We start from the raw sequence: 12,905 nt of genomic DNA, 5'->3' as shown, positions 1-12,905 counted from the left end.
CTCAGTGAAGAAACCTCAGCGTTCAACTGCCCACAATCTAGAATATTCCAGCAGCTGCAGTTCAGTGTCCTGCTGTCAGCGGACACCCCCCCCCCACACACACACACACACACACACCCATTGCACCGTGCTCTCAGCCAGACCCCCCCCCCCTGGAACACGAGGAGCAGTAAGAGGATCTAAAGAGGTGAGCCCTGAGCAGCAACAACAATCTGTGGGTGAAGAGAGAGAGAGGCCAGCCAACATCAACAACCCCCTCATCATCCGGGAGAGAGAGAGAGAGAGAGGGAGAGAGAGAGAGAGAGAGAGAGGGAGAGAGAGAGAGAGAGAGAGAGAGAGAGAGAGAGAGAGAGAGAGAGAGAGAGAGAGAGAGAGGGAGAGAGGCCCAGCCAACATCAACAACCCCCTCATCATCCGGGAGAGAGAGAGAGAGAGAGAGAGAGAGAGAGAGAGAGAGAGAGAGAGAGAGAGAGAGAGAGAGAGAGAGAGAGAGAGAGAAGAGAGAGAGAGAGAGAGAGAGAGAGAGAGAGAGGGAGAGAGAGAGAGGCCCAGCCAACATCAACAACCCCCTCATCATCTGGGAGAGAGAGAGAGAGAGAGAGAGAGAGAGAGAGAGAGAGAGAGAGAGAGAGAGAGAGAGAGAGAGAGAGAGAGAGAGAGAGAGAGAGAGGGAGAGAGAGAGAGAGAGAGAGAGGTGTTTATCTGTGTAGGAAGATGTGTGTCTTCTCTGATTGGCTGAGTGACACAACACAACACAAACACAGCCACTTCCTGTTCAAACAAAACACAAACACTGCCACTTCCTCTTCCGACAACACAAACACTGCCACTTCCTGTTCCGACAACACTGCCACTTCCTGTTCAAACAAAAAAAAAAACACTCCCACTTCCTGTTCAAACAAAACACAAACACTGCCATTTCCTGTTCCGACACAACACAAACACTGCCACTTCCTTTTCCGAAACACTCAAACACACTCACACACTCACACACTCACACACACACACACTCACACACACTCACACACACTCACACACACACACACATACACACACACACTCACATATGAGAGGCCGTATAGGCCTTAATTCATACTTGATCTCACATACACGCCATGACCTCACATATATACCATTATACTCTCACATATATACCATTATACTCTCACGTATATACCATTATACTTTCACATATATACCATTATACTCTCACATATACACCATTATACTCTCACATATATACCATTATACTCTCACATATATACCATTATACTCTCACATATATACCATTATACTCTCACATATACACCATTATACTCTCACATATACACCATTATACTCTCACATATACATCATTATACTCTCACATTATACACCATTATACTCTTGCACATAAACTGGCATACTCTCTTACACACACAAAAATACCGTCTTATATGCACCATCATACTAAAGTATGACAATATATGTAAGAGACAAATAGTATGTGTGAAACAGAATGTTACTATATGCAAGAGAATAACAGGATGTGTAAGAGAGAATACTTATCTATGTGAGAGAGAATACTTGTCTATGTGAGAGAGAATACTTGTTTATGTGAGAGAGAATACTTGTCTATATGAGAGAGAATACTTGTCTATGTGAGAGAGAATACTTGTCTATGTGAGAGAGAATACTTGTCTATATGAGAGAGAATACTTGTCTATGTGAGAGAGAATACTTGTCTATGTGAGAGAGAATACTTGTCTATGTGAGAGAGAATACTTGTCTATATGAGAGAGAATACTTGTCTTTGTGAGAGAGTTTGATTGAAACGGAAGGCAGTTTGATTGAAAAGGAAGTAGTACTGAATTCTCAGTTCCTGATTGGCTTACACATGAAGAAGGATTTGGGGTAGATGTAGCTAACGCCCACCTTCCCTATCAAGACGAGACTGAGTGACATGACAAGATGGATTCATCAATAACATTTTGCATACTCCAAATCCTAAGGCGTCATTGTCAGAAATGTTGTATCAAGGACGACAGCCATACGCGGGGGCTGTTTCTAACGCTAACGTTGACAATGAAATGCGCCGGCTCTTCAGACCTGGATCAGGTGCATCAAGGAGCGGCAGCAGCACTCTGTCAGGAGCTCGTCTTAATGCTAGCCAAGTGATGGCGCAATCCCAGTATCAAACTCCGCAGTATTTCGGTTAAGACTCCTGACAGAGTGCTGCTGCCGCTCCGTGATGCACCTGATCCAGGTCTGAAGAGCCGGCGCATTTCATCGTTAGCGTTAGAAATAGCCACTGTGGATGGCTGTCGTCTTTGATTCCAACATTTCTGACAACGATTCAAGCAAATCCACTAAAAAACTCAAATGTAGAATTCCATAGTTGTTTAGGAAGCTATACCGACCCCCACTACTTGAGTCAAAAGTCCTAGATCAGTTTTTCAATTGATGAAACAAACTATCATTTAAATTAAAGCCAATGCCTGTGTGAATACCGTCCCGTGGCACTGGGGTTTTAACCGTTGACGTCTTTAATTAGCCGAGTGGTCTTTACACCCTTGGCTATTAACCTAAACTTCAATGCCACAAACTGAACTTGATGTCAATCTGTTCACAACATTTTCCAGTTGGGACTTTTAAGATCCTATTTGAGTGTAGGCCCCTACCCCGATGAGTGCCCGCACCCATTCACTGCAACGAAAGCTTCATGGATCCGACTCGGAATCTGAGTTTAGAGACGCTTGACAAAAAAAATTGTTTGGCGTGTGGTGCGTTTTGGAATTGTTAATGTGATGTGTTCCCATCGTATTTAAGTTTACAAAGAAGAGGTTTGTTAATGTGACTGTATACATATCTCACTCGTACTGGCTAATCAGCTAACATGTTAAAGTAGCCTAGTATAAATCCAAAGTCGCTGTCGTGGAAACTAGCCTCATTTTCACAAAAGGCTTCGAGGTCAAATTAAAAACCTTTAAAAACGTCTACATTTAGCAAATATTATTGTGCACAAGTATTTTAGTATAGTTAATATGTAATTTAATTCCATAATTTCCCCAGGAATAACTGTAAAAACGTAATTCAGGAACGGGTCTGTCCTCCCTACAATAACGCTGCAGCATTTGGAGTATAAAATGTTAATAAAATGTTAATAAAATGTTATTAATGAGTCCAATGGCTTCATTAAGCCGCCCACTCTCTGCCATCTTATCATGTCACTCAGTCTCGTCTTGATAGGGAAGGTGGGCGTTAGCTACATCTACCCCAAATCCTTCTTCATGTGTAAGCCAATCAGGAACTGAGAATTCAGTACTACTTCCTTTTCAATCAAACTGCCTTCCGTTTCAATCAAACTCTCTCACATAGACAAGTATTCTCTCTCATATAGACAAGTATTCTCTCTCACATAGACAAGTATTCTCTCTCACATAGACAAGTATTCTCTCTCACATAGACAAGTATTCTCTCTCACATACACAAGTATTCTCTCTCACATAGACAAGTATTCTCTCTCACATACACAAGTATTCTCTCTCACATAGACAAGTATTCTCTCTCACATAGATAAGTATTCTCTCTTACACATCCTGTTATTCTCTTACATATAATAACTTTCTGTTTCACACATACTATTTGTCTCTTACATATATTGTCATACTTTATTATGATGGTGCATATAAGACGGTATTTTTGTGTGTGTAAGAGAGTATGCCAGTTTATGTGCAAGAGTATAATGGTGTATATGTGAGAGTATAATGGTGTATATGTGAGAGTATAATGGTGTATATGTGTGAGTATAATGGTGTATATGTGAGAGTATAATGGTGTATATGTGAGTGTATAATAGTGTATATGTGAGAGTATAATGGTATGTATGTGAGAGTATAATAGTAAATATGTGAGAGTATAATGGTATATATGTGAGAGTATAATGGTGTATATGTGAGAGAATAATGGTATATATGTGAAAGTATAATGGTATATATGTGAGGTCATGGCGTGTATGTGAGAGTATAATGGTGTATATGTGAGAGTATAATGGTATATACGTGAGAGTATAATGGTATATATGTGAGAGTATAATGGTATATATGTGAGGTCATGGCATGTATGTGAGACCAAGTATGAATTATGGCCTATACGGCCTCTCATACTCACACACACACACACACACTCACACACACACACACACACTCACACACACACACTCAAACACACTCACACACGAAACTGAGGGATATCCTGTTTTCCTATGAAACTCTAAAAATAGTGTGTGTGGACTGTTATTGCAGTTCTACTAAAGGGATTAAAAAGGCCTCCTTTAGAGTACTCTCTCTGGTTTCCCCTGAGGCTGAAGACCACAACCTGCCTTCCTGCCTGTCTGTATGCCTGTATGTGTGCGTGTCTGTCTGCCTGTCTTTCTGCCTGTCTTTCTTTCTGCCTGTCTGTCTGCCTGTTTGTCTGCCAACCCCTACAGCATATGTGACATAACTAACATGTCATAAACACCTCTTACCTCTAACAGGCCTGGCCAGGCTCTGGTCCAGTCTAACCCCAGAGCACTGCTCAGGTCCTCTCTGCAGTTCCCCCCAGCCCCAGGTCTGCCATTCCCCCCAGCCCCAGCCCCCAGCCCCCAGCCCCAGCCCCCAGGTCTACAGCACAGGCATAGCACAGCCTACATAGCACAGCCTGTAGACCTGCAGGCTGCAGATCTACAGGCTGTGCTATGCTGAGGTCGGGCGTCCTGCTTGTTTATCACAGCCAAAGGTGACCTGAGTTTGACCACAGTGACCCTGGGAGATAACAGCCTCCTCGTCTGGTCTCTGGAGAGACGTCTCAGTAGACAGAAGAGACTCTCAACATCTGACTGTTTCTGGGAAGTCTGTGTGTCTCTTCTGGTTAGGTCTTGTATGAATCCTGAACAAGCAGAACTCAATACTAGGAGCCATGTTTACAACTTAGTGACAAACATAAAATAAAGACATCTTGTGTTCTTAATCTTTTTAAAGCATGTTGATTTCATACTGGGAATTCTCTATGTCTAGTGATGTAAGTGCCACTGCCAGCACACATTAGAGCAACTCTACACTGCTTTGGTACAAGGCTTCAAGTCTTTCTTGTGACTCAAAATATTTATGTGCCCCACCAGAAAGGTTTCAGTCTGGGAGTCACTTTGTGGGGTCTGGGAGTCACCTTGTGGGACTGGGAGTCACCTTGTGGGGACTGGGAGTCACCTTGTGGGACTGGGAGTCACCTTGTGGGACTGGGAGTCACCTTGTGGGGACTGGGAGTCACCTTGTGGGACTGGGAGTCACCTTGTGGGGACTGGGAGTCACCTTGTGGGGTCTGGGAGTCACCTTGTGGGACTGGGAGTCACCTTGTGGGGACTGGGAGTCACCTTGTGGGGTCTGGGAGTCACCTTGTGGGGACTGGGAGTCACCTTGTGGGGACTGGGAGTCACCTTGTGGGGACTGGGAGTCACCTTGTGGGGACTGGGAGTCACCTTGTGGGAGCTTGGAGTCACCTTGTGGGGACTGGGAGTCACCTTGTGGGGACTGGGAGTCACCTTGTGGGGACTGGGAGTCACCTTGTGGGACTGGGAGTCACCTTGTGGGAGCTTGGAGTCACCTTGTGGGGACTGGGAGTCACCTTGTGGGGACTGGGAGTCACCTTGTGGGGACTGGGAGTCACCTTGTGGGACTGGGAGTCACCTTGTGGGGACTGGGAGTCACCTTGTGGGACTGGGAGTCACCTTGTGGGGACTGGGAGTCACCTTGTGGGACTGGGAGTCACCTTGTGGGGACTGGGAGTCACCTTGTGGGACTGGGAGTCACCTTGTGGGACTGGGAGTCACCTTGTGGGAGCTTGGAGTCACCTTGTGGGGACTGGGAGTCACCTTGTGGGGACTGGGAGTCACCTTGTGGGGACTGGGAGTCACCTTGTGGGAGCTTGGAGTCACCTTGTGGGGACTGGGAGTCACCTTGTGGGGACTGGGAGTCACCTTGTGGGGACTGGGAGTCACCTTGTGGGACTGGGAGTCACCTTGTGGGGACTGGGAGTCACCTTGTGGGACTGGGAGTCACCTTGTGGGAGCTTGGAGTCACCTTGTGGGGACTGGGAGTCACCTTGTGGGGACTGGGAGTCACCTTGTGGGGTCTGGGAGTCACCTTGTGGGGACTGGGAGTCACCTTGTGGGGACTGGGAGTCACCTTGTGGGGACTGGGAGTCACCTTGTGGGGACTGGGAGTCACCTTGTGGGGACTGGGAGTCACCTTGTGGGGACTGGGAGTCACTTTGTGGGGGCGGTTGTGGTTGTCTCGTCCCTGGAGGAGTGCTGGGGTTCTCCTGGGGTTCTCCTGGGGTTCTCCGCCTGCATGTCTGTGACTGGCTGCTCTGTTCTCTTCCTGGTCTCCACGACGCTGCAGGGTTTGAAGAAACCTCTCAGCTGGGTTTCTCCTCTCAGAGTTTACGCAAAACAAAAACTTGCCATCTGTCCAAGGTCTTTTTTTCTCTCATTTTTCCCTCCCTCCCTCCCTCAATCCCTCCCTCCCTCTCAGCTGTGTGGCAGCACCAACCCTGCCTGACCCTCCTGTCTCTGCTGTCTCTGCTGTCTCTGCTGTGTCAGCATATTGCTGCACATTCAGCATGAGGAGTTTTAAACAAAGCCCTCCCCCCCCTCCCTTTCCCCCCAGCCACCCTCAGCCCCCCTCGCTCCCTCCCAGTTCCCCGAGCCCCACTCCAGCCCTCCCTGCCCGCCCAGTCCTCCAGTTCCCCTTCCCCCCCCTTCCCCCTTCCCCGTCCCCCCGGCCCTCTACAGCCTTTCCAACCCCCTCCGGCCCCCCTCCTGACCCCCCCAGCCACTACGGGACTCATCTGCTTTAGCTGTTAAAGAGACGGTGCTCAGAAACTCTAGTGACTTCAGCACAACTTCCTGTTTCTTTGTAAAATACAGTTCACTTCTCTTTCCTTTTTTCTTTCTTTCTTTTACTTCTTCCTTTAAAACCCTAAACCTAACCTCTCCCTGCCCCTCTTCTCCTCCTCTCCTCTCCTCTCCCCGCCCCTCTTCTCCCCCTCTCCTCTCCCCCTACCCTCCCCTCCTCCTCTCCTCCCCATCTCCTCTCCTCCTCTCCTCTCCTCCTCTCCTCTCCTCTCTTCTTCTCTCCCTGCCCCTCTCCTCTCCCTGCACCCCCTCCCCTCTCCTGTTTTCATCCCCTCCCCTCCTGTGTCTAGTCTTCTTGTGGAGGAGGACTAGACACAGTGTTATGAAACACTAACTTGTCCTCTTATCAGCTCTGCCTGTCTGAACTGTCTGATCTAAACTGATTTCTGTTCTGTGGAACATTTATCAGTTAGATTTGCCTCCTTTCTGAGGGAAATCCAATCATTTTTCATGGAGTAATCTTGTATCAAGTTTACAGAACTGTCAACTAAGCTCTCACTGTCTCAAGCTGAATGTAATAGTTTAATTAAACTGGTTTATTATTTTGACTCATGGCTCATTGTTTGTGTCATCCTGTCTGTGTGTGTTCCTGTAAAAGTATATATTTATTTGTTTCATTAAGGCAAGTAAGGGTAAGCAAGGGTATATGCAACACCTACAGACCCAACACCTACAGACCCAACACCCACAGACCCAACACCTACAGACCCAACACCTACAGACCCAACACCCACAGACCCAACACCCACAGACCCAACACCTACAGACCCAACACCCACAGACCCAACACCCACAGACCAAACACCCACAGACCCAACACCCACAGACCCAACACCCACAGACCCAACACCTACAGACCCAACACCCACAGACCCAACACCCACAGACCCAACACCCACAGACCCAACACCTATGTCCAGACAGAGTGGACCCATCAATGTAAACATGACTGGGATGAATGGAGAGTCTGGACAAAGAGCTGGTCTGCTTAAACAGGTCACCCCATCACCCCCCCCCCCACTCGCACTCGCACTCGCACACGCACACGCACACGCACTCGCACTCGCACACGCACACACACACAGTGTCAGCTTTTACCCTGCACCTGAGAAAACTTTATTGCCAGTGTGTCCTCTTGAAGAGGGTGTTGTGGAAGAAAGGGTTTTGTGTGAACAGCTGGGTTTAGGCTTCAGCACCAGCACCAGCTAACACCAGGACCAGCTAACACCAGCACCAGCTAGCACCAGCACCAGCTAACACCAGCACCAGCTAACACCAGGACCAGCTAACACCAGGACCAGCTAACACCAGCACCAGCTAGCACCAGGACCAGCTAACACCAGGACCAGCTAACACCAGCACCAGCTAGCACCAGCACCAGCTAACACCAGGACCAGCTAACACCAGGACCAGCTAACACCAGCACCAGCTAGCACCAGCACCAGCTAACACCAGCACCAGCTAACACCAGGACCAGCTAGCACCAGCTAGCACCAGCTAACACCAGGACCAGCTAACACCAGGACCAGCTAGCACTAGCACCAGCTAGCACCAGCACCAGATAACACCAGGACCAGCTAACACCAGGACCAGCTAGCACCAGGACCAGCTAGCACCAGGACCAGCTAACACCAGGACCAGCTAACACCAGGACCAGCTAGCACCAGGAACAGCTAGCACCAGGACCAAACCCTCAACATTGTACTCTTTACGGTATTAAATTAGGGGACATTCTGTGACGGTTTCCTGAAGCCCCACGGTCGCTTCCGGAGTCTGAGACGTTGTATCTGCTGACGACATCTTCACTGGTCGCCGTGGGAAACAGCTTTTTTTCATCCTGTCTTATTTACTGTAATTCAATCAGCTGAACAGAGGGGGTTTAGAAATGAAGGCTTTTTAGTGCTGTGTTAATGTTACACAGACCTCTCAAAATAATACATGCATGAAAGAAGTCATTATTCAACCCTGGCACCAGTCACCGCTGGTGAAGGATGATAATGTGGCATACCCTGTCATGAGATTCTCATTAGTTTTTCATTAGTATAGACTAAGTTACATTGGGTGTGAGATCTGTGTATGTGTGTACGTGTGTGTAAGTGTGTGTGTGCGTGTGTAGGGAGGGAGTGGGGAGGCTTCGCAACATCATAGTCAGACCCTGTTTGATGACATCAGAATGGATGTGAGTCTAAACAGGAGTGTAGAAAGTAGAAGGGCAGGTGAGTTAGATGAGGGTACCCTGGACCCAGTACCTCAGAACCTTACTCTCTCTCTCTTTCTCTCTCTCACACACAGACACACACACCCACACACTTGAGTGGATGGGGAGGGGGGGTTAGGACTGAACGAGCAGGAGCTGTGCTGTTTGGAAGGGGGAGGGGGGTGGGAGGGGTGTTGCTCTTGGCAACGGACAGAGAAATCTGATTGTATAACCAAGGCTTCAGCAACAACACGAGCCCTAACGGGTCATTCCAGGATACAGAGAACAGCACAGGATCTCTGCAGCCTGAGCCAGGTGGCCAGCAACTCAAAGACCAGATACACGCACACTACACCAGATACACACACACTAGACCAGATACATATACACTAGACCAGATACACACACACTAGACCAGATACACACACACTAGACCAGATACATACACACTAGACCAGATACACACACACTAGACCAGATACACACACACTAGACCAGATACATACACACTAGACCAGATACACACACACTAGACCAGATACATATACACTAGACCAGATACACACACACTAGACCAGATACACACACACTAGACCAGATACATATACACTAGACCAGATACACACACACTAGACCAGATACATACACACTAGACCAGATACACGCACACTAGACCAGATACACACACACTAGACCAGATACACACACACTAGACCAGGCTGGGCTGGGGCTGACTGGCTGGGCTGGGGCTGACTGGCTGGGCTGGGGCTGACTGGCTGGGATGGGGCTGACTGGCTGGGCTGGGACTGACTGGCTGGGATGGGGCTGACTGGCTGGGCTGGGGCTGACTGGCTGGGATGGGGCTGACTGGCTGGGATGGGACTGACTGGCTGGGCTGGGGCTGACTGGCTGGGATGGGACTGACTGGCTGGGCTGGGGCTGACTGGCTGGGCTGGGGCTGACTGGCTGGGCTGGGGCTGACTGGAGCAGTCAGCACGCCACGGCAGCACAATTAAAATAATAAGCAGCTAATGTTCAGAGCCATTACAAGGAGCTCTTAAATGACAGGGGTTGTGACCACAATGTGTGACTCATGCAAACACAAACACATGCACCCACAAATACACAAACACACACCCACACACACACACTCTCCCACACATGCACACAAGCACTTCCAAACACACACACCTACATACACACACACCTACAAACACACACACACACACACACACACACACACACACAGGAAGACAGTTACAGTCTGGTGTGTCACTGGTGTGACCTCTGACCTCCTGGCAGAAGCCAGGTCAGGGCAAAGACAGTCCCCCTCCCAGACTGACTCTATACAAGCTGCCAAACCCACTCATGGAATCAATCTGACTGATGTCATCTCATTCTAAAAGGCATCAATCATCATGTGTGTGTGCTACACACTGTGTGTGTGTGCTACACACTGTGTGTGTGTACTACACACTGTGTTAGTGTGCTACACACTGTGTGTGTGTGCTACACACTGTGTGTGTGTGCTACACACAACACAACCTGAAACAAGGTTGTGTTATACAGGATTGGCGTTTCTCTCACTGCAGTATGATGTGCAACATGAAAGCGAGCCACTTCAGAGCTGCTGAGCTTTCAACTGCAACACGAGAGAGAAAGGGAGAGAGAATGTTTTTGAGAGAGGAGAGAGAGAGAGAGAGAGAGAGAGAGAGAGAGAGAGAGAGAGAGAGAGAGAGAGAGAGAGAGAGAGAGAGAGAGAGAGAGAGAGAGAGAGAGAGAGAGAGGGCGGGGGGGTTAAGGAGGGCAGTTTTGCATAGAAAATTTGTTTTCAGGATAATATTTGTTCTTGTTTGGTTTCCAACTTAACCATGGATTAATTCATGAAGTTTTGTTGCTTTGCATTGCGTTGCTGTGTTACTGTGCCGGCTGTCACCAGCCAGGGAGACATCTACAGCAACACTGGCACCTTGAGCCAACAGTGACTAACACCAGCAGTATCAATATTCATCTTCAGTCCACATCCAGGATGAGTACAAAAGGAGTGGCTCAGATCTGTCATGCAGGCTGGAGATCACTGGTTCACACTGTGCATTTAGGCTGGATGGACAGAAGGATTTGGAGAACGTATCTACAAACAGATACAATTAGGTTAATGATTACTAAATATAGTATCAACTGAAACTAACTCTGTCTGTGTGTACTGGCAGAGTCCGATGACTTTACAGGGCAGTGGGTGTACAGTGTGTGTTTGCAGTGTGGGTGTACAGTGTGTGTTTGCAGAATCCTCCAGTGCTTGAGGTAACATGAGACATGATTGTTTTTATTCCAAAGAGGATAATGGAAACCATGCTGGAAGACCCTGCAAGTGCTGCTTCTACACATGCAGTCTCCTCCTGCCTCAAGGGGCTCTCACATGAATACACACACCACACACACACACATACAAAAAACACACACGTACACACACTAACACACACACACGTACACACACACACACTAGTACATGCACACACTCTGCAAATGCTATAAGCTTTACAACAACAACTCTGTTGTAGAGATCTGTCCTGATCTGGCTTCCTCCCACAGTAAACTGTCACAACTGATTCTTCATGTTTAGCTGTTAGTAATTATAAAAAATCGTATCCCATCACACACAAGCCATGGTGCGGTGGTCTGGCTGTCCTGTAAGATCTCTGCACAGTGCTGGACAGTGAGATAGGCGAAGAGAGACTCATCCTGAGAGACAAACACCTTCCAGCAGCTCACTCTCACACAGATTATCCTCTCATGTTGTCTTGGAGACAAACAAGAGCTTCAAAGAGCAGAGTGGACCCCTGCACACACACACACCACACACTATAAACACACACGCCAGACACACACGCACAGACCCGCCAGCCAACCAAATTGATTTGATTTGTGGGCAGATCAAAGGAGGGTGCTGGCATGTGTGACCTGGACACCAATAACTGCCACATGGAGAAAACCTAAACACCCACTTCAAACTAACCCCTCAGGACATGACTGGACAGGTGACCACAGCCAGGAGAGGAGGAGGAGAGGAGGGGGAGAGGAGGGGGAGAGGAGGAGATGGAAAAGGGGGAGGGGGGTGAACAGGGTAAGAAGGACTGGAGGAAAAGGAGAATATTTATTATTGAGGTGAGGGGTGAGGTGTGTGGATGTTACCTGGGGCGAGGCAGGCTAGGGAGGGGCGGGAGAGAGAACCAAGTCCTCAATTACAGTCCTGCTCAGCTCTCACAGCCTGAGGGTACGTGTGTGCAAACTCTCAGTCTTACACACACACAAACACACACACAGTGGGAGCCCACTTATCTGTGAACACAGTGTCCTAGATTAGCAGCTCTGCTGGCCTTGGCTGTCCTGCTCTGAGACAGGGCTGCATGCTGTTATTATCTAGTAATGACTCCTGGCAGTAAAACACTACAGCCCCCAGGGCTATCCTCCGCTCTGCTCTGCTCTGCTCTACTCTACTCTACTCTACTCTACTCTACTCTATTCTACTCTACCCTGCTCTGCTCTGCTCTGCTCTGCTCTACTCTACTCTGCTCTGCTCTGCTCTACTCTGCTCTACCCTGCTCTACTCTGCTCTACTCTGCTCTACTCTGCTCTACCCTGCTCTGCTCTACTCTGCTCTACCCTGCTCTGCTCTGCTCTACTCTGCTATACCCTGCTCTGCTCTACCCTGCTCTACCCTGCTCTTCTCTACCCTGCTTTACTCTGCTCTACTCTTCTCTACCCTGCTCTGCTCTACCT

The 12,905-nt window shown here is 48.3% G+C and overlaps 1 protein-coding gene across 1 annotated transcript in view; it reads right to left on the bottom strand.

Moving 5' to 3' along the window:
- LOC134026692 (uncharacterized) overlaps positions 1-6,367 on the bottom strand; it is a 7,487-nt gene extending 1,120 nt beyond the window's left edge. The window contains exons 1-5 of the mRNA XM_062469586.1: positions 6,285-6,367; positions 6,075-6,231; positions 5,846-6,043; positions 5,599-5,712; positions 5,307-5,567 (exon numbers count right to left, since the gene is read on the bottom strand). Of these exons, the coding sequence (XP_062325570.1) occupies positions 5,307-5,567; positions 5,599-5,712; positions 5,846-6,043; positions 6,075-6,231; positions 6,285-6,367 (813 nt within the window). The remainder of the gene's footprint in view (positions 1-5,306; positions 5,568-5,598; positions 5,713-5,845; positions 6,044-6,074; positions 6,232-6,284) is intronic.
- Between the last annotated feature and the right edge of the window lie 6,538 nt (positions 6,368-12,905).

Source organism: Osmerus eperlanus, chromosome 9 (assembly GCF_963692335.1).
Source record: "Osmerus eperlanus chromosome 9, fOsmEpe2.1, whole genome shotgun sequence".
Taxonomy (NCBI): domain Eukaryota; kingdom Metazoa; phylum Chordata; class Actinopteri; order Osmeriformes; family Osmeridae; genus Osmerus; species Osmerus eperlanus.
Note: the sequence above shows the minus strand (reverse complement) of the source record. Positions and strands in the feature narration are given on the sequence as shown.